Source organism: Panthera onca, chromosome C1 (genome assembly GCF_046562875.1).
Source record: "Panthera onca isolate mPanOnc1 chromosome C1, mPanOnc1 haplotype 2, whole genome shotgun sequence".
NCBI classification, from domain to species: domain Eukaryota; kingdom Metazoa; phylum Chordata; class Mammalia; order Carnivora; family Felidae; genus Panthera; species Panthera onca.
In genome coordinates, this window is record NC_138346.1 from 38,933,980 (window position 1) to 38,957,582 (window position 23,603).

Here is a 23,603-nt window from a genome sequence, read left to right on the forward strand (position 1 = left end):
GGACTCTGTGCTGACAGCTCAGAGCCTGGAGCCTGCTTCAGATTCTTTGTCTCTCGCTCTGCTTCTCCCTCATACTCTCTCTCTCAAAAATAAATAAACATTAAAAAAAAAAAAGTTCCCTCATGCCTTTTTGTAATCTCTCCTTTCTGTCTCTCCTTGTTCCCACACCTCCACACAACTAATCTGTTTTCTGTCACAATAGTTTTTTTTTCTAGAATTTTATATAAATGGAATCATATTGTTGTACTCTTTTTTTTGTATGGCTTCTTTCACTCAGCATAATTATTTTGAGATTAATTTTGATGTAGCAGTAGTTCAATCCTTTCTGTTGCTGAAGAGTGTTTTATTGTAGAACATACCACAGTTTACTTATCCATTCACCTTCTGAACACTTGAGTTGCTTCCGGCTTTAAGATATAAGCTGCTGTGAAGAGCTGTGTACAAGTCTTTGGGTAGACATATGCTTTCATTTATCTTTGCTTAGAAGTGGAATGGCTGGGTTATACGTAGTGTTTTATTTTTAAAGAAACTACCAAAGCATTTTTCAGAGCGGTTATACCATCTGACATTCCCTTCAACAGTGTTATGAGAGTTCCAGTTGTTCTACGTCCTCACTAATACTTGCTATGAACAGTTTTTCAGTTTCATACATTCTAATAGATGTGTATCTCACTGCAGTTTTAATTTGCATTTCCCTAATGACTGATGTTTAACATCTTTTCAACTACTTATTTATCATCCATATATCTTTTTTTTTTTTTTGAGTTTTCTTTTCTGTAACCTTATTTTTTTTAAATGTTTATTTATTTTTGAGAGAGCACACGCGTAAGCAGGGGAGGGGTGGCAAGAGAGACAGAGAATCCAAAGCAGGCTCCAGGCTCCCAGCTATCAGCTCAGAGCTCAACTTGGGGCTTGAACTCACAAATCATGAGGCCATGACCTGAGATGAAGTCAGACGCTTAACCAACTGAGCCCCTCACGTGCTCCATGGAGTTGTTTTCTTCTTAATGAGTTTTAAGAGTTTAATACATTCTGGAGACAATGCCTTTATCAGATATGTGATTTGCAAATATTTTCTCCCAGTCTATAGCTTGTGTCTTCATTCTCTTAACACTTTAAAGAGCATAAGGTGTCAGTGCATCCATTTTTTCCCCCCTTTAGGGATCATGCTTTTGATGTCAAATCTAAGATATCTCTGAGTAATCCAAGATAACAAAGATTTCCTCCTACATTTTCTTCTACAAGTTTTACAGTTTAAGATTTTACATTTGGGACTCTGATGCATTTTAATTTTTATATATAGCGTGAGGTATGGATCAAAGGTTTTTTGGTTTTGCATATGGATATCCAACTGCTCCAGTGCCATTTGTTGAAAAGATCATCCTTTCTCTACCTTCACTTTTGTTGAAAATGAAATGTTCATTAAATGATTTTGAATTGGTAGCACATTCACATTATTCTTTATTTTTAATGTTTATTTTTATGTTTGAGAGACAGAGCGCAAGTGGGAGAGGGGCAGAGAGAGAGGGTGACACGAAATCCAAACCAGGCTCCAGGCTCTGAGCTGTCAGCACAGCTGACACACCCCAATGTGGTGCTCGAACTTACAAACCATGAGATCATGACATGAGACCAAGCAGGCTGCCCAACTGACTAAGCCACCAGGTGTCCCACATTCACATTACTCTTAAGATACAAAAGGGTAAAGTGGAAAATTTCCCAGTCACCTGGTTTCCCTCCTCAAAAATAATGTTGCCAATTATTATTATTATTATTATTATATTATTATTATCCATGATAGAGATATTCTATGCATTATAAGTGAAAATATCTATATGTACTCACATATGGATATATTTTTTATTCTCCTACCCCTTCTACAAATAATAAAATATTATGTATACTCTTCTGAGCCTTGGTTGTTTTAACCTAATAATACATACATACATATGTATGTATATATTATATACATATGTTCGAGCAGTATTCTAAACCATGAATACACCATGATATACTTAGCTAGTGTCTTATTGATGAAATTTTGCTTACTTCCAGTCTTTTGCTATTAACAAGCAATACTTCAATAAGTAATCTTGTAAACATGTCATATGTATAAGCTAGTATATCTGAAGGAGAAAGTCCTAGAAGTACAACTGTGGGGTGAAATGATAGGTATTAAACTGTCTTCCACAGGAAGTTGTACCATTTTATACTTCCAACAGCAACAACAAAGAATATTTTTTCCCCACATCTTCCTCAACATTACACTTCCTTAAAACTTTCTACCTGTAACATTTGAAATACTTTTTCTTTAAGGATCTAAGAATATTACAAAGGATGCCAATTCATAGGCTCTGAAAACCTACAGAATTTTGTTCTAGAAACGGACACAAGGAAGGATATATACTTTTACCAGGGTTTTTAAGATACATATGAAAATGTCACTAGCAAAAATGTTTAGAGAAAAGATCTAAATAGCTACCAACTCTTGAAGACAAGATACAGAACTTTCTATTTTTAAACATCAAGCAAAGATGTATGCTCTCAAAGGTTTTCTTTCAAAAATAATTTCCATGGGCACCTGCGTGGTTCAGTCAGTTGAGCCTCTGACTCTTCATTTTGGCCAAGGGTCATGGGTTCAAGCCCCACATTGGGCTCTGCCCTGAGCCTATTTAAGATTCTCCCTCTCTCTCCCTCTGCTCTTCTTCCCCGCTCACATGCTCTCTCATAAATAAAGAAAAGCCTGAGACATGATAGGCTCTCAATAAATGTTGGTTCATGCTTTTCTTATTAAGCAGTTGTTGTTTTCAATTTTATTATAATTTTCACCAATAACTTGGGTAAGGCATTCAGACTATACTGTAAGGTTCACATCTAAAAACAACCTAAAACTAAGATAATACTCAAAAAAAATTTTCTCCAATGTTCAAGTTCTTAGGGCATTGATTAATGTATTTCTATTTTAAAATCAGGCTTGAAATATTTTACCATGAATATTAAGATTAGGTGGAGGGGCGCCTAGGTGGCTCAGTCGGTTAAGCGGCCGACTTCGGGTCAGGTCATGATCTCGCAGTCCGTGAGTTCGAGCCCCAAGTCAGGCTCTGTGCTGACAGCTCAGAGCCTGGAGCCTGTTTCAGACTCTGTGTCTCTCTCTCTCTGACCCTCCCCCATTCATGCTCTGTCTCTCTCTGTCTCAAAAATAAATAAACGTTTAAAAAAAAAAAAAGAGATTATTAAAAAAAAAAAAGATTAGGTGGATGTTTTGAATTTGTAAAAACTCAAAATCATATTAAAAAAAACTCAATGGCTACTGTTAATCAAAATCTTTCTATGTCTAAAAATTAACCATGTGATAACCAAAATAATGGTTTCAATCCACATTGTCAATTTTTCTTATCTGTGAAGAACCTAACTTTCTTTGTTACTCATACCTCCATATATTATCTTTCTGAATTGTTACTACTTTTCTTCATTGTTGTATAAATCTGAAATTTCCTTATGATTTAGTTTGTGGTCTCCACTTACCGAATCCTGTTTAAGAAAATTTGGTGACTCATTTATTAATGGTCTTGAAGCAAGAATGTCTATTTTACCTTCCAGTCTTCCCTCCATGGTTTTAATAGCATTCAAAAGAGTCTTTAGAGAGATTCTAGAGTCTCCAATCTCCTGAGAAGCTCTCAAAGAAGTGAGGTTAGATGCAAAGGTCACACGGCGTGCAGAGTTTGGAATAACACTGGGTAAACCAACTGATGAAGTTCTTTCCTTTATATTGTTTACATGGGGCCTATAGCTTTCAAAGAATTTCGAAGATGCAGGCCTCTCCGGAGATTTCCTTTTTCTTGGAGGCATCACCAATCAAAAACAGTAAAACAACTAAACCTAGAGTTATTTTTCAATGAGCGCTCCTTTTATGAAGAGGAACAACACAAAGTTCTAATGAAGCTGTGATAGAAAATATACTTGAAAATGTGTTCCTTTGCTTTCAGAACGAAGAAATCACACTGTAAAGTTGTCCTGGTGAAGAAACAAGCCTTCCTTAAATCAAATTCCCTGTAGGAGAGTGTATCTAATGAGGCCCTCTTTTCCAGTAGTCAGATGGTTAGAACCCTAACAGTATTCTATTTGAAGACACATTCTAGCTCCTTGGTTACCAAGGGTATAGAAACAGAAATATTATAGCTAATAGAAGTCAAACATATTTGAGTAAAAAAAAAAAAATGTACACATGGTAAATTTGTAAATCACTGAAATGAATCACTTTCTTTTGGTTACACATTCTTGGATTATTTTCTTCACTAAATGTTTTGTATCTTGTTTGTCTAACTTTCTCTATTCATTTGTTAAAATGTTATGTGACTTACAAAAGGATTGTAGCCTCAGCAGTCACCCTGATGACAAGTAAGCATTTATACCACTAACCTCTTTCAAGTGAGCTGTCTCCTGCAGTCCTATCTTGTTGCCACTGAGTTCTAAGTTTGCCTATAATTAAAAAACCATTTCCTCTATGAAAGTGTTTCTCAATGCTTTCATTATAATGATGCTCCCTATGAACGGCTCACTCTATTTTGCTTCTGAAAGACTTAACTTCTAAATCTATAATAAAGTTTATGAGTATATTCCTAAGCCTCCAATTAGAACATAAGTTGAATATCCCAATCCTGCTTCAGGTATGTTTATTTCTCTACAGTTTGGCAAAACCTTGTACATTGCGGGTGTTTAAAAAATGTTTGTTGAATTGAGTCAAGTGAAAGAATATTCATCTTTCTGGGACTGTATGGTAAGGTGGAGAGAAAGGCATCAATTTCTTAAAACCTAATTAAAACAATATAACAGCAATTTGTTTTATAGCTATTAATCACACCTGCATATAGCTGCCCTCTAGAGCCTTGTTCAACTTGCGTAGATGGTCATTCTGTGAACTGGTTTCAGTAAAAGAATGTAGTTGTTCTTCTAACTGTTTAACTTTTATCTAGGATAAAACAGAAGAATAATAAAATAAAGAGTAATTATATATATATTTACATATTTTAAAAGGAAAAAGATGTCATGAGTTTGGAAAAATCACAGAGAATCCTTAAAACTTGTAGAAGCAATCCTAAGTTTTTCTAATCATGTAAAGATTGCTATTTCAACTCTCAGAGCTTATTTCAATAGCTAAAAGTAGGCTATAGCCATTTATACGTACTGAGATAAGTCATTTGGTTTCTATTGCTTATGAAAACTCCAGCGGCACCTGGGTAGCTCAGTTGGTTAAGCATTCAACTTCCCGTTCAGGTCATGATCTCCCAGCTTGTGAGTTTGAGCCCTGCCTCGGGCTCTGTGCTGACAGCTCAGAGCCTGGAGTCTGCTTCAGATTCTGTGTCTCCCTCTCTCTCTGCCCCTTTCCTGTTAACATTCAGTCTCTCTCTCTCTAGCTCAAAAATAAACATTCAAGAATTTTTTTAGAAACTCCAAATTAACATGACTTATGAATGTAACAGTGAGACTTTGGGGGTAATAATTTCAACTTAAAAAAAAATTGTGATACCTAAAATTCAAAAACCATTTTGGCTATGGATAATTAGAATTGTCAACGTGCAAGTAGATGACATAGACTCTTGTGTTTTACTGACAGAATTATAAAATCTGAGTAAATGAAATTCTTATATGATGAATTATACTTTAACTGAGAAAGATAATTACGGCTTTCTCTTTAAAGAAAATGATCATTTGGGGGAATGAAATCATTAATATTTACTCACTAATCTCCAAATTGTGTTTTCCCACATTTTCTTCCCTTTATATCCAACCCTTTCATACAAATCAATAATGAATCCCTGAATCAGACAAAATGTCATCCAAAATTTTTTACTTATATCGACTTTTTCCTTTCTCTGTGTCTTGTTTCCTACCTGTGGAGGGAAAACACTTCTTGGCTGGAGTTACTGCACACTTTCAGGAACTGTTAAATTCTGATTGCTAATATTAGTATTTTTATTTGAAGGCACTGCATAAAAATACATTTTGTCTCAGGAAATCTCTCTTGTTCTATCAAGCAGAATCCTTCTTTTATCTCTGCCTGTTTCTATTGCTCTTTTCCACAGTGTACATTATAAAATATGTGCTATGGCTCCCTAAAACCATCAGTAAAAGTTAATCATGACTTTCACTTAAGGTTCAGAATTAAAATGACTGCCTCTAAAGGGAAGTATTCATGCAACAATTATTCTCATTTTAAACAAGCAAGCTGCTGTTAACCCATAGAATCTAATGGAAAATGGGCTGAATAACTCTGAAGACTTTGAGATTTGCTTTTCTTCAAGCAAACAGAATATCCTTATTCTACAATATTCCTCAGATAATTTGCCCTAACTCAGCCTCTGGGCACACAGTAAAATGCCCTGAAACTTTTTAGATGGGATGTTCTCATCTACAAGCACTTTAAATTTTGTATTGAGTGTCTTATTTGGCATGATTTCTAATTCAGGACATTCACATGGGAAAGAACACAGAAGCAAATAAATTGTGCTGCCGCTCAGAGATCTGGTTTTTCTGTGTCATTAAAAGTCAAGCAACTTCCATTATTAGCTTATCAGCCAGTCTCAGGAACTGCAGTAACTTAGGTCAAGGTCCTTTGTTCATCATTTTTAATCCTTTTTAACAATTTTACCATAAATGTATCCCTAAACAGTGTACAGTATTATTTTATAAGATTGATCTATGTTAGGGGCGCCTGGGTAGCTCAGTTGGTTAGGTAGCTGACTTTGGCTCAGGTCATGATCTCATGGTTTGTGGGTTCAGGCCCCACATCAGGTTCTGTGCTGACAGCTCAGAGCCTGGAGCCTGCTTTGGATTCTGTGTCTCCCTCTCTCTCCGCCCCTCCCCTACTTGTACTCTGCCTCTCTTTCTCTCTCTCAAAAATGAATAAACGTTAAAAAAAAAAATTGATGTATGTTAGCACATGTAACTCTATACTCAAAGATTGCTTTTGGGGCACCTGGGTGTCACAGTTGGTTAAGCGTCCAACTTCAGCTCAGGTCATGATCTCACAGTTTGTGAGTTCGAGCCCTGCATCGGGCTCTATGTTGATAGCTCAGAGCCTGGAGCCTGCTTCGGATTCTGTGTCTCCCTCTGTCTCTGCCCTTCCCCCCACTCACACTCTGTCTCTCTCTCTCTCTCTTTCAAAGTAAATAAACATAATAATTAAAAAAAAATTTTTTTTAAAGACTGCTTTCAAGACTGATAGAACTACTTTCAGGAGAAATTTAATAAACTCCAGTAAAATTCAAGATCTGTAAATCCTACAACCTAGTAATTCTTCTTCTGAGAATTATACTAGCTAGAGAATTTTTTACATGAATACAAGGGGACCTGTACAACAGTTCATCATTTTAGTGTTGTTTGTAAGAAACTGGAAACTACCTAAATATCCATCAACAGAAGAAAGGATAAATCTATTTTGGTATATTTATAAAATGGAATAGAATATAGCACTGAAAATGTAATTCATACCATGTTTGAATAGGGAAAGCAGTTTCTGACACAGTCTACATTAACACCTGAAACCAAGTGTTTATACCAATCATGAAGTCAATTCTAAAATGTAATCTTTTATCAAATGATTCATAGGTAATATTTTTAATCAATTATTCAATTTAGAGAGAACACAGCAGACTATTTTGATTATGCTTAGTATGCAGCTCTTCCTTTAAACTATTGCAAGGGTATTATGCTTTAAGAGCACTTTCCCTTGGGTTGATGAAGTCAGTCTGGAATGTGCCAACCCAAGGTATGACATAAAAACACCAGTGAGGGGCGCCTGGATGGCGCAGTCGGTTAAGCGTCCGACTTCAGCCAGGTCACGATCTCGCGGTCCGTGAGTTTGAGCTCCGCGTCAGGCTCTGGGCTGATGGCTCGGAGCCTGGAGCCTGTTTCCGATTCTGTGTCTCCCTCTCTCTCTGCCCCTCCCCCGTTCATGCTCTGTCTCTCTCTGTCCCAAAAATAAAAATAAAAAACGTTGAAAAAAAAAAAAAAATTTAAAAACACCAGTGAGTCAATAGTTTCAAGTGTTTCAGCTTTCAAAGACTATCAAAAATTTTAAGCCCTTGTTGTAGAAATAGGAGTAGAAAGTAATATTTTCCTTAAGATTCTGAGGATAACTTCTAAGGATATAACTGAGGTCTAAAAGGTTACATAGATATCAGCTCATTAATTAATTTTAAAATGTATCCTATTCCCAGCCAAAATTTGGCTTTAAGTTGGCTATGAACATTTGTTTTTTTTCTTATATACTTAACAATACATTTAATTTCTCTTGGGAAAGATGAAAGAAGGTCAAAATCATTGGTCATAGTTTTTATGAGATCATTAGTTTCACAAAGGAGAAGGCTCTTCTGTGCCTGTAATAATCTATATACCTAGTCTGTAATGTTGACTAGCTTTCCTAGTGAAAAGTAGATGAGAGGTATGCTTTCCCCTCCTCAGTTTATAGGTGATAAGATGAACCTCAAACAAAAACAATCAGAAAACAATGAACAAAGTGCCAATAAGTACCTATCAGTAATTATTTTAAATGTAAATGGACCAAATGCTCTAATCAAATGACACATGATGCAACACAAGCACTTCTAAGAGGGAAGTGTACAACAATACAGGCCTACCTCAAGGAAAAAGAAAAATCTCATATTAACAACCTAACCTTACACCTAAAGGAGCTAGAAAATGAAAAACAAAGCCCAAAGCCAGCAGAAGGAAGGAAATAATGAACATTAAAGTAGAAATAAACAAAATAGAGACTGAAAGAATAGAAAAGATCAATGAAACCAAGAGCTGGTTCTTTGAAAAGACAGACAAAACTGATAAACCTTTAGCCAAACTCATCAAGAAAAAGAAGATTCAAATAAAATCAGAAATGAAGAAGAAATAACTACCATATCACAGAAATACAAATGATTATAAGACACCATTATGAAAAATTAAATGCCAGCAAATTGGACAACCTAGAAAAAAGCAGATCAATTCCTAGAAACATACAATCTCCCTCAACTGAATCAGAGATAGAAAATTTGAACAGACTGATTACTAGTAATAAAACTGAATCTGTAATAAAAAAAAAAAAAAACAAAAAAACTCCCAATACATAAAAGTCAAGGATCAGATGGCTTCACAGATGACTTGTAAACATTTAAAGTAACAGGTTCTGCTAATACTACTGTGGTTTCATTAACTACATTAAAAAAAAACTTTTCTAAATGTTTATTCACTTCTGAGAGAGAGAGAGAGAGACAGAGAGAGAGAGAGAGAGAGAGAGAGAGAGAGAGAGACAGTGTGTGAGCAGGGGAGGGGCAGGGATGGAGGGTGACACAGGATCTGAAGTAGGCTTCAGGCTCTGAGCTGTCAGCACAGAGCCTGATGCGGGGCTCAAACTCACAAACCGTGAGATCATGACCTGAGCTGAAGTCACACACTTAAATGGCTAAGCCACACAGGCGCCCCTACATTTAAAAAAATTTTTTAATTGAAGCATAGTTTACATACAATACTATATAATTTTAGATGTATAACACAGTGAATCAATAATTATATATATTACAAAGCACTTACTATAAGTGTAGTTACTATATGTCACAATACAAAGTTATTATAACATTATTCCCTATGCTGTACTTTTCATCCGTGTCACTTATTTATTTCATAACCGGAAGTTTATATCTCTTAATCCCCCCTTCACCTATTTCACCCATTCCTCCAACCTTCTCCCCTCTGTCAACCACCAGTTTTCTGTATTTATGAATCTGTTTCCAGTTTTTTGTTCTTTTGTTTTGCCTTTAATTCCACATAGAAGTGAAATCCTGTGGTATTTGTTTTTCTCTGACGTATTTCACTTAGCTTAATACCCTCTAGGTCCATCCATGTCATTGCAAATGGCAAGATTTCATTCTTTTTTTACGGCTCTTCTTCCTTCCCAAATTATCCCCAAAATATAGAAGAGGAAGAAAACTTCCAAATTTATTCCACAAGGCCAGCATTACCCTGATACCAACACCAAAGACTCTACTAAAAAGAAAACTCTAGGCCATTATCTCTGATGAACACAGATGCCAAAATCATCAACAAAATACTAGCAAACTGAATCCAACAACACATTAAAAATATCATCAATACATTGAGTAAGGATAAAAACCATACGATAATCTCAATAGATGCAGAAAAAAGCATTAAGCAAAATACAACATCCATTCATGATAAAAATTCTACAAAGTAGGGTTGGAGGAAACATATGTCAACATAATAAAGGCCATATATGAAAAACCAACAGTGAACATCATACTCAATGGTGAAAAACTAAAAGCTTTCCAAGATCAGGAACAAGACAAGGACATCCAATCTCATCACCTTTATTCAACATAGTAATAGAAGTCATACCCCACAGCAATCAGACAAAAAAAAAAAAAAAAAAAGGCAGTCAAACTGGTAAGGAAGAAGTAAACTGCCATTATTTGCATATGACACTAAACTGCCATTATTTGCATATTATATAATGCGATATATAGAAAACCCCCAAGACCCCCAAAACACAGAGAAAACTCTGTGCTGATGATGTGAAGCCTGCTTGGGATTCTGTCTCTCCTTCTCTTTGTACCACCTTCCCCTGGATTGTGAGTGCATGCTCTCTCTCTCTCAAAATAAACTTAAAAATTCTTTTTAAATGTCCATTTTACCCAATGTACAGATTAAATGCAATACCTATCAAAATACCGATAGTATTTTTCACAGAATTCTTAATAAATAATCCTAAAGTTCGTATGAAACCACAAAAGACCCCAAATAGCCAAAGCAATCTTGAGAAACAAGAACAAAGCTGGAGGTATCACAAGGCCAGATCTTATTTTATTTTATTTTATTTATTTTATTTTATCTTATTTTAATTTATTTTTTAATGTTTTTATTTACTTTTGAAGGAGAGAGAGACAGAGCATGAGCAGGGGAGGAGCACAGAGAGAGGGAGACATAGAATTTAAAGCAGGCTCCAGGCTCTAAGCTGTCTCACAGAGCCCAATGTGGGGCTTGAACTCACAACTGTGAGATCATAACCTGAGCTGAAGTCGGACGCTTAACCGACTGAGTCACCCAGGCGCCCCACAAGGCCAGGTTTTAAACAATACCACACAGCTATATTAATAAAAATAGTATGGTACTGGCACAAAAACAGACACATAGATCAATGGAATGGAATGAGAGCCACATTTATATGGTCAATTCTATAACTGAGGAGGCAAGAATACACAATGGGGAAAAGACAGTCTTTTCACTAAATGGTACTGGGGAAAACTGAACAGCTACATGCAACAGAATGAAACTGGACCACTTTCTTACAGCATACACTAAAATAAAGTCAGAATGGTTTAGAGACCTAAATGTAAGACTTGAAACCATAAAACTCCCAAAAGAAAAAACAGGGAGTAAACTCTTAGATATTGGTCTTAGCAGTATTTTTTTGGATCTGTACCTGCAGACAAGGGAAGCAAAAGCAAAAATAAACAATTGGGACTATATCAAGTAAAAAGTTTATGCATGAAGGAAACTATCAGCAAAATGAAAAGGTAACCTACTGAATGGTAGAAAATATTTACAAATGCTATATCTGATAAGAGGTTAAATGTCCAAAATATATAAAGAAGGCACAAATGTGTACACACATACAGGAATATCACTCACCCATAAAAAAGAATGAAATCTTGCCATTTGCAATGACATGGACAGACCTAGAGGGTATTATGCTAAGTGAAGTAAGTCAGAGAAAAACAAATACCATTCACTTCTATGTGGAATCTGAAAGGCAAAACAAAAGAACAAAAAACTGTTAAGACCTAAAGACACCTTCAGATTGAAAGTAAGGAGATGGAGAACCATCTATCAAGCTAATGGTCAGCCAAAGAAAGCCAGGGTAGCCATACTTATATCAGACAATCTAGGCTTTAAAACAAAGACTGTAACAAGAGATGAAGAAGGGCATTATACATAATTAAGGGGTCTATCCACCAAAAAGATCTAACAATTGTAAACATTTATTCTCCAAATGTGGAAGCACCCATATATATAAATCAGTTAAGCACAAACATAAAGAAACTCATTGATAATAATACCATAACAGTAGGGGACTTCAACACCCCACTTACAGCAATGGACAGATCATCTAATCAGAAAATCAACAAGGAAACAATGGCTTTGAATGACACACTGAACCGGATGGACTTAACAGATATATTTAGAACATTTCTTCCTAAAGCAGTGGAATATGCATCCTTCTCCAGTGCACATGGAATGTTCTCCAGAACAGATCACATATTGGGACACAAATCAGCCCTCAACAAGTACAAAAAGATTGAGATCATACCGTGCATATTTTCAGACCACAATGCTATGAAACTCAAAATCAACCACAAGAAAAAATGTGGAAAGATAAATACTTGGAGACTAAAGATCATCCTACTAAAGAATGAATGGGCTAACCAAGAAGTTACAGAGGAAATTAAAAAGTACATAGAAGCCAATGAAAATGGTAACACCACAGCCCAAAACCTCTGGGATAGAGCAAAGGCGGTCATAAGAGGGAAGTATATAGCAATCCAGGCCTTCCTAAAGAATGAAGAACGGTCACAGATACTCAACCTAACCTTACACCTTAAAGAGCTGGAAAAAGAACAGCAAGTAAAACCCCAAACCAGCAGAAGACAGGAAATAACAAAGATTAGAGCAGAAATCAATGCTATGGAAACCAAAAAACACAGTAGAACAGAACAATGAAACCAGAAGCTGGTTCTTTGAAAGAATTAACAAAATAGATAACCCTCTAGCCAGTTAGATCAAAAAGAAAAAGGAAAGGACCCAAATAAATAAAATCAAGAATGAAAGAGGAGAGACCACAACCAACGCCACAGAAATACAAACAATAATAAGAGAATATTATGAGCAATTGTATGCCAATAAAATGGGCAATCTGGAAGAAATGGACAAATTCCAAAAAACATATAAACTACCAAAACTGAAACAGGAAGAAATAGAAAATTTGAACAGACCCATAACCAGTAAGGAAATTGAATCGGTAATCAAAAATCTCCCAAAAACAAGAGTCCAGGGCCAGAGGGCTTTCTGGGGGAATTCTACCAAACATTTAAAGAAGAGTTAACACCTATTTTCTTGAAGGTGTTCCAAAAAACAGAAATGGAAGGAAAACTTCCAACTCTTTTTTTTTAATTTTTTTTTTAACGTTTATTTATTTTTGAGACAGAGAGAGACAGAGCATGAACAGGGGAGGGGCAGAGAGAGAGGGAGACACAGAATCTGAAACGGGCTCCAGGCTCTGAGCTGTCAGCACAGAGCCCGACGCGGGGCTCGAACTCACGGACCGTGAGATCATGACCTGAGCCGAAGTCGGACGCTTAACCGACCAAGCCACCCAGGTGCCCCACTTCCAACTCTTTCTATGAAGCCAGCAAGCCAGCATTACCTTGATTCCAAAACAAGAAAGAGACTTCACTAAAAAGGAGAACTATAGACCAATTTCCCTGATGAACATGGATGCAAAAATCCTCAACAAGATACCAGCCAACCAGATCCAACAATACATTAAAAAAATTATTCACCACGACCAAGCGGGATTTTACCTCGGATGCAGGGCTGGTTCAATATCCACAAATCAATGTGATACATCACATCAATAAAAGAAAGGGCAAGAACATGATCCTCTCAATAGATGCAGAGAAAACATTTGACAAAACACAGCATCCTCTCTTGATAAAAACCCTCAAGAAAGTATGGATAGAAGGATCATACCTCAAGATCATAAAAGCTATATATGAAAGACCCACTGCTAGTATCATCCTCAATGGGGAAAAACAGAGCTTTCCCCCTAAGGTCAGGAACAAGACAGGGTGTCCACTCTCGCCACTATTATTCAACATAGTATTGGAAGGCTTAGTCTCAGCAATCAGACAACACAAAGAAATAAAAGGCATCCAAATCAGCCAGGAGGAGGTCAAACTTTCACTCTTTGTAGATGGCATGATACTCTATATGGAAAACCCAAAAGATTCCACCCCAAAACTGCTAAAACTGATCCATGAATTCAGCAAAGTCAAAACTATAAAATCAATGCAAAGAAATAGGTTGCATTCCTATACACCAACAATGAAGCAGCAGAGAGAAAAATCAAGGTTCAATCCCATTTACAATTGCACCAAAAACCATAAAATACCTAGGAATAAATCTAACCAAAGAGGTGAAAAATCTATACACTGAAAACTATAGAAAGCTTATAAAAAAATTGAAGACCCAAAAAAATGGAAAAAGATTCCATGCTCCTGGATAGGAAGAACAAATATTGTTAAAATGTCAATACTACCCAAAGCAATCTACATATTCAGTGCAATACCTATCAAAATAACACCAGTATTCTTCACAGAGCTAAAACAAAAACAAAAACAAAAACAAAAAACCCTAAAATTTGTATGGAACCAGAAAAGACTCCAAATAGCCAAAGAAATCTTGAAAAGAAAACCAAAGGTGGAGACATCACAATCCCAACTTCAAGCTATATTACAAAGCTATAATCATCAAGACAGTATGGTACTGGCACAAAAACAGACACTCAGTGGAACAGAATAGAGAACCCAGAAATGGACCCACAAACATATAGCTGACTAATCTTTGACCACGCAGGAAAGAATATCCATATCCATGGAAAGAATATCCATGGAATACAGTCTCATCAGCAAATGGGGCTCGGAAAACTGGACAGTGACATGCTGAAAAATGAACCTGAACCACTTTCTTACACCATACATAAAAATACACTCAAAATGGATGAAAGACCTAAACATAAGATAGGAAGCTATCAAAATCCTAGAGGAGAAAGCAGGAAAAAACTCTTTCAACTCAGCCGCAGCAACCTCTTACTCAACAGATCTCTGGAGGCCAGGGAAACAAAAGCAAAAATGAACTATTGGGACCTCATCAAAATAAAAAGCTTCTGCACAGGGAAGGAAAGAATCAGCAAAACTATAAGGCAACCAACAGAATGGGAGAAGATATTTGCAAATGATGTATCAGATGAAGGATTAGTATCCAAAATCTACAGAGAACTTATCAAACTCAACACCTAAAAACCAAATAATCCAGTGAAGAAATGGGCAAAAGACATGAATAGACACTTCTCCAAAGACATCCAGTTGGCCAACTGACACATGAAAAAATGCTCAACTTCACTCATCATCAGGGAAATACAAATCAAAACCACACTGAGATACCACCTCACACCTGTCATAATGGCTAACATTAACAACTCAGGCAACAACAGATGTTGGCGATGATGCAAAGAAAAAGGATCTCTTTTTTTTTTTTTTTTTAATTTTTTTTTTTTTTCAACGTTTTTTATTTATTTTTGGGACAGAGAGAGACAGAGCATGAACGGGGGAGGGGCAGAGAGAGAGGGAGACACAGAATCGGAAACAGGCTCCAGGCTCCGAGCCATCAGCCCAGAGCCTGACGCGGGGCTCGAACTCACGGACCGCGAGATCGTGACCTGGCTGAAGTCGGACGCTCAACCGACTGCGCCACCCAGGCGCCCCAAAAGGATCTCTTTTGCATTGTTGGTGGGAATGCAAGCTGGTGCAGCCACTCTGGAAAACAGTATGGGGGTTCCTCAAAAAATTAAAAATAGAACTACCCTACGACCCAGCAATTGCACTCCTAGGTATTTAGTACAGGTATGCTGTTTTGAAGGGACACATGCACTCCAATGTTTATAGCAGCACTATCCACAATAGCCAAAGTATGGGAAGAACCCAAATGTCCAATGAAGGATGAATGGATAAAGAAGATGTGGTATATATATATACAATGGAGTATTACTCAGCAATCAAAAAGAATGAAATCTTGCCATTTGCAACTACGTGGATAGAACTAGAGGGTATTAGGCTAAACAAAATCAGTCAGAGAAAGACAAACATCATATGACTTCACTCATATGAGGAATTTAAGATACAAAACAGATGAACATAGGGAAGGGAAGCAAAAATAATATAAAAACAGGGAGGGAGACAAAACATAAGAGACTCTTAAATATGGAGAACAAACAGAGGGTTGCTGGAGAGATTGTGGAGGGGGGATGGGCTAAATGGGTAAGGGGCTTAAGATATCGACTCCTGAAATCATTGTTGCACCATGTGCTAACTAACTTGGATGTAAATGATAAAAAATAAATTATAGAAAATTTAAAAAAATAGTAGAATGAGATAAAAGCAAATCTAGTTAATAATATCATCATGGATGCAAAGATTAAACAAGGATTTATAAGTTTTTTAATTAAAAAACGTAAACGTCCAACAATATGAGAGCAGTTAAATCATGGTTACATAGTGTAATTGTTTGGTGTTTAGGGGCTGCAATCTGACCGCTTAGATTAAATCCTGGCTGTGCAACACAAGAACTGTGAGACCTTACGAAAATTACTTAAATTCCTTATGCTTCCATTTCCTTGCCTATAAATGGGCATAATTACAGTACCTGCCTCCTTGTACTGTCACTTGGCACAGTGCTTGATATATTCTTAGATAACTGTACAGCAAGAAATGGTTCAGAAGATGCATTCATAAGATAGCCTACTCTTGAGCCATTAAAAATAGTATATAGAAATAAGAAAAAAAAACAGATTCATAAATACAGAGAACTGGTGATTGTCAGAGGGGAGGAGGGTGAAATAGGTCAAGGGGATTAAGACGTGCAAATAAGTGACAGGGATTAAAAGTACAGCATTGGGAATATTGCCAATAATGTTATAGTAACTTTGTATGGTGACATATGGTAACTACACTTAGGGTAAGCATTTTGTAATGTATATACTTACCATTTCATTATGTTAAACATCTAAAATGATATAGTATTGAATGTCAACTATACTTCAATTAAAATTTTTTTAAAAAAATTTTTAATGTTTATTTTTGAGAGAGAGAGAGAGAGAGAGAGCGCAAGTGGGGTAAGAGCAAAGAGAGCGACACACACAGAATCCGAAGCAGGTTCCAGGGTCTCAGCTGTCAGCACAGAGCCCAATGCAGCACTTAAACTCACAAACCATGAGATCATGACCTGAGCCAAAGTCGGACGCTCAACTGACTGAGCCACCCAGGTGCCCCTAAAAAATTTTTAAATGTAGGCAATAAACCACAGTAGTATTAGTCTAACCTGTTACTTTGTCTCCAATAGACATCACAGATATTTTCATATTATAGAATAGTTATTGCAAATATCTTGAAAAGCTGTTTGTGCTTATCACCAGTTTGAAATTAATAGAGTTTATAAGAACACCATTAGATCTTGTTATTGAATGCACCAGTAAAGAAACAACTGTTAAATTATCACAATTACTATTGAACTTTTTAATTTTTTTTTGAGAGAGAGAGAGAGAGAGAGAGAGAGAGCGTGCAAGCAGGGGAGAAGGACAGAGGGAGAGAGAGAGAGGAATTTTCAGCAGGCCTCACACTCAGTGCGGAGCCTGATGTGGGGGCTTGATCCCATGACCCGGAGATCATGACATGAGCCAATATCAAGAGTTGGACACTCAATCAACTGAGCCACCCAGGTACCCCTGATAAAAACATTTTAAAGGAACTGAATTTTTTTAAAAAAAGATGAAACTCAAGAAAATTAAGACTCGTCCGAGGTTACACAAGTATAAATGTATATTATACTTAAATGTATCATTGGCTCTAGAAAATATTAATTAAAAGCACACAAATTGTGGCCAAATAGCCTTATGTTTTTAGTGGCCAACATACGGTTTCACAACCATGGTTTATCATCTTTCACATAGCCTGACATAAGGGCCAATCTCATCTCCTAACCCTATAATAAGCTCCTTGAGCAGATGAGATGAGATTAACATTGACACGTTTTACATGTCTCTAGTGAGATCACTTAATTAAATCAGCTCTTTGGTTGCCAAGCCTAACTGGACTTCGTACCATTGAATCCAGTGGTCCTCATGTATGGTTGCATACTGGAATCACTGGGGAACTTAAAAGTATTGAAGCCTAGGACCTACTCCCTGAGATTCTGATCTAATTGCTCTGGGGTGCAAGCCTTGTCATGGGGAATTTTCCCCTTGCATTTTATAAATATACAGTAAAATTCATTTTACTGTGAATATGCATACCCTCACCATCCAAATTCCACAATTAATTTTTTTAAACTTGCTCATCACATATCAATCCATCTATCAACTTCCTCTATCCATCAAAGTGTTTTTTCTTTTTCTGATTCATTTCCAAGTAAATGGCGACTATCATATACTGCCCTGCATGAGGTATTTAAAAAACTCCTCAATTTGTGATGTGTAGCTAAGGCTGTGAACCACTGATTTATATTTCATTTAGCATTTCCACTGGAGTTGGGTATCAGTGGCCAGCTTCCTGCTCTGTAGGTACTATAGAGATAAAACACACAGGAAGCAAAATAATAGTATCATCCCAGTCACTCAAGTCTATTGCCTTTGAGTCCCAATATCCAGGGTTATTTCTTTTTAAGAATGCTATAAAAATTCAGCAAAAAAGAGAGCATGAGCTCTCTAACATTCTTAGTGAGTGGCCATGCACAAAACAATCATAATACAACTTTCAATAGCTACAGAATGGGATCTGGTTTCACAATTTTAGTTTCAGTATTATATTACAGATATGTGAACAACAATCACCTGATTTTACTTAATGAGGCAACAAACTTAGGAGGGTTCAAAAACTTGTCCAAAGTTAGAGAATTAATAGAGCTAGGTCCTCTCAAAATCCATCATTTATTATATTTAGCTTGATAATTGGCATTAAAAAATTAGACAACACAAATCAGAAAATAAAATCTCATACCTGGAGTTTTCCCTTTTCATAGGCCAGTTTATTTTTACTCTCAGTAATTCTTCCCAAGACCTTTTCCACCTGCTGTTGAGCCAGCTGGGAAAGCAAACACAGGTATCAGTACCTTGGCAGAGAAAGGAACAACCATTTTCTGAACAAGCATTTATACTCTTATCATTTCTACAGTGATGAAACCAGGATTCATATTTATTTGTCTTTGCTGCCTCTTAGTTTTTCCCTACATAGCTGATCATAGTGGTAATATGCAACATTAAAGGATTGCTAGTGAAAGTATGAGTGCCTTAAATGTCCCAGAGTTTGTAGTTTTTTGCTTACTTATTCTAAGTTTACTTATTTATTTTGAGGGAGAGAGAGAGAGAGAGAGAGAGAGAGCGAGCGAGCGCACATGAGCAGGCATGATCGGGGGAGAGGCAGAAAGAGAGGAAGAGAGAGAATCCCAAGCAGGGATATGGGGCTTAGTTCCATGAACTGTGAGATCATGATGCCAGCCAAAACCAAGAGTTGGACGCTTAACAGACTGAGCCACACAGGCACCCCTGTAGTTGCAATCCAACCCAGATGTGGGGTGGTTGTATCAGCGGTTGCAGATATGCAGTTTAAAGATTACACATTTCTTTAAGAAAACAGGAGCTGCAAATCATTACAACTGTGTAGACAGAAGACACTTCAGTTACCATGCAAGAGGGAGTAAAAAAAAATCTCTGAACAAAAGAAACATTTATTGGAAATTCCAATATTGTCTGATCAAGTACTCTACACAGTGTTATCCTGGAGAAACACTACTGAAGGCTCTATATTTCAAGAAATTACATATTTTATCATTCAAACAGCCTTTAATAATGACAGTTATTTTTTATATGTCTTTTTCCTCAGACTTTTTCAGAAAAAATAAGTATAAAATACAGTTTCATTTTGATTAAATTTTGGTCCTTGTTGGTACTCCAGTGATTGAATTTGGAGTGATTACATATTAGTGATTGAATATGGAAATTTTCACCTTCCATGATCTATTTCAGTGTTATATCTTAACAGAAGGACATACTGATATTTGCCTTATGTCAAAATCATCTTCACAAATAAACTGCAAGAATAATACACACAAAAGCAAATGTAACTGAGAACGCAAATTCTTTTTTTTTTTTTTAATGTTTATTTACTGTTGAAAGAGACAGAGACAGAATGGGAGTGGGTTAGGGGCAGAAAGAGAGGGAGACAGAGATCTGAAGCAGGATCCAGGCTCCAAGCTGTCAGCACAGAGCCCGACGCAGGGCTCGAACTCACGAGCTGTGAGATCATGACCTCAGCTGAAGTTGGACACTCAACCAACTGAGCCACCCAGGTGCCCCAAGAGAATGCAAATTCTTAATCACATTGGCCAATGAGCTGCACTATGGATCATTTGCAGTAAATCTTTAGTGGGAAGTGTTATTAACGCTGGTAAATATCCTACATTGACATAGTTACTATAGACCAGGAGGCCTTTTCAGCATTTAAATCCAAAGAATTTAGACTTGTTTTATGTTCAACTTTAGGCAAGTTAATAAAGATGTCAACATATGTAGAGATATGAATTTATACAAGAGATAATTCTCACCATCTCCAACACTGTTATAGCTATTCCTTAGTTACCACTTTGTAGTGCACTTTATTTCAAGTGTTATGAATATTTTCCAAATAAAAGCAAAAACACATTCCAAACTAGATTACTATGTAATAACATGTAACTCATTTCTTCTTGGGTTCAAAATACTTTCATGATAGCATATGTTCTACAAGAGGGTACACTAGTCTGGAGCATTGTTTTCTCTTTGGTAGTTGCCTTGGCCAGAAGAATTAGGCCATTTTAGACATTCTAGGCTTGATAAAAACCTATGGAAAAGCCATAAAGAGTGATTAGTTCTTCTATACAACCCACCCCCAATTATGCACATTCAATATAAAAATTTATATCCAATTTTTGGCATCAGTGGGTTAACCATTATGGCCCATCTAAGTGTTTGTCCTATCAGACCAGTATTTATTTCATACATAATTATACATATTCATACATTGTTTCTTAAACTTTCAATTTTAATCACTATATGTGGTTCCCACTAAGGCAAAGGAAATTATTTTTTTAAAGCATTCAGGCCAATAAAGTATTGGTTTCAAAATAAACTAAGGGTGGGGCTCCTGGGTGGCTCAGCAGACTAAGTGTCTGACATCGGCTCAGGTCATGATCTCACTGTTCGTGGGCTGGAGCCCTGAATCAGGCTCTGTGCTGATAAGGCGGAGCCTGGAGCCTGTTTCAAATTCTGTGTCCCCCCTCGCTCTTTGCCCCTCCCCTACTCACACTCTACCTCTCTCTCTCAAAAATAAATAAACATTAAAAAAATTAAAAAGCCAATTTGACAGTAAGTTATATTTAATAAAAAAAATTTTTAATTAAAAAAAATTTTAAAAAAACCACACAAAATAACCTCACGGAAATATAGACTGTTATCAATAAATAGGAGGTTAGAACATATTACCATAAAATTAATCATCAATTAATTTTCTGTCAGTGTAACACATACAGTCCCCCTTTCCCACAATACTTTCTATTTTGGAAACTATGAGGTAAAAACATTCCATGAACACAACATTTGGGATAATGTTCTGACCAAGTCTTCAGCAAAATAAACAAGGATGGCCAATGATGTTACAAAAACAAAACTATACCATAACCACAAAAGCATAGGTATTTAAAATTCAGTTCTAAGTTCTATAAATTGAGGTGCCCCATGTGCTATAAAGTGCAATATAAAATACCAAGAGCTAGATTTAAACCTAAAATATGCTAGCTATAACAAACACTCAAAGATAACTTTGCTTGTCTTCTTGGAATATGAAGTCTTTTTTTTTTCACAGTAACTTAAATGATCTGGGTCTCTTATAAAAGATGTCCAGGAATTTTTTAAATAATGGCACTTTTTACCTCAATAAAGTTCCCTCTTTTAGGCAAAGGCATAAAGAAATTCCATTAATCTTTTAAATATACTTTAAAAATGATTTCCTCTTTTTTGGTCACCTAAGAGAATGTTAACACAGTGATAGAGTAAACTGTCTAAGCAAAATCAAAATGTGATATTTGACACAAGGTCACTTATTTAAATTCACAACAAACAGAAAAGAAATTGTTCCAGTTGTTCCAGTTGCTAAGGGAAAGCAGATGTTAAAGCAGTAGTTTAAATTATTGTGTCCAGATTATTTAAATAGGGCTTATATTTAAGAGAATCAACGGAAGACCAGAAATTAGGGAGCACTTAAATGAGTGAATATCTCAGATTCTGAGTTGTGGAAGGCCAGAGATTAACCTTTGCATAAAAAATCTTGGCAATATACTAAAAAGACCATTAATATGCAAGCAAAAGAGAAATTGGAGAATCACTTGAGAATTAGAATACCAAGAAAAATGCTAATTGTTAGAATATGCATTTTAACTGATATACAAAGATATCACTCCTTGGAAAAGCAGGAAGCAAACATAAAATTATCTTAAGAAATAAAAGGTAGGTTGACAAGGATCAATTGTAAGCCACAAAATGATTTCTAAAATCATTTTTAAAATTAAGATGAGCTGTGAAAGTTAGAAGGCTATTAGAGGAATACATGAAACCAAAAGATACTAGCATCTTGATAAAGCTATTTTATGAGCAGATTGTAAGCAGGGAGTTTTTTGAAGATTTTATTTTTAAGTAATCTCCACACCCAAAGTGAGGATTCAAACTCACAACCTTGAGATTGAGTTGCATGCTCTACTAAGACAGGCACCCCTGTATGCAGGGATTTTATTCAAAATATTTAACAACTGGTTTGCATGGGCCACAGCAAACTGAGCCAACTTGGACACCTACATGAGTGTGCACTGAATGTCATCCTAGTTGTAAGAAATACTACATTTAATTCACGGTTTAATTTCAAATCATTGAAGTCCTGGTTGCATAGGGAACTATACTTCTGTCTAGTGCTACTGTTTGAAAATGTATGTTTAAAATCCAAAAGAAGGGGCACCCGGGTGGCTCCGTCAGACTCTTGCTTTCAAATCAGGTCATGATCTCACAGTTCGTGGGATTGAGCCCCATGTCGGGCTATGCACTCAGCTTAAAAAAAAAAATCCATTTGGATCATTTCTCACTGTGGTTCCCTGCATGACTGACTATAGTAATAGACTTAAATTATACCATCATTAAAGGCTGAAATAATAAAAATAAGCCCAAAATTGGTGTGAAGAAGAAAAGAGAATAATGTTTACACGTGTATTAAGTATGCTAGGCACTGTGATGGGTACTTTACGCACAATATGATATTTAATCCTCATGCACTGGTAAGACAGACGTGACCCTCCTTGTGTTCTACTCAATCTTTCTAAAATACCTATTATGGGAGTGCCTGGGTGGTTCAGTCGGTTGGGCGACTGACTTCACTCAAGTCATGATCTCACAGATTGTGCTGACAGCTCAGAGCCTGGAGCCTGCTTAGAATTCTGTGTCTCCTCTCTCTCTGCTCCTCCCCCACTCTCATTCTGTCTCTCTCCTTCAAGAATAAACATAAAAAAATTAAAAAAAAATTTTTAAATACCTATTATGTATTAGGTGCTATGCTAGGCAAGGGAGTGTAAAGATGAGTAACTATGGCTCTTGCATTAGAAGACAGTGAAGGCACATGCATCAACAGGTCAAT

The 23,603-nt window shown here is 36.4% G+C and overlaps 1 protein-coding gene across 8 annotated transcripts in view; it reads right to left on the reverse strand.

Annotated features, from left to right (window-relative positions):
• CCDC150 (coiled-coil domain containing 150) overlaps window positions 1-23,603 on the reverse strand; it is a 96,934-nt gene that overhangs the window by 22,011 nt on the left and 51,320 nt on the right. For 7 of the 8 annotated variants that reach the window (XM_078451052.2, XM_078451056.2, XM_078451054.2 and 4 more), the window contains 2 exons: window positions 18,894-18,977; window positions 4,862-4,969 (listed from right to left, as the gene is read on the reverse strand). In XM_078451052.2, coding sequence (XP_078307178.2) covers window positions 4,862-4,969; window positions 18,894-18,977 — 192 coding nt within the window. Of the gene's footprint in view, window positions 1-3,525; window positions 4,083-4,861; window positions 4,970-18,893; window positions 18,978-23,603 lie in introns of those variants that run through there. The other variant, XM_078451059.2, reaches the window with a different exon arrangement.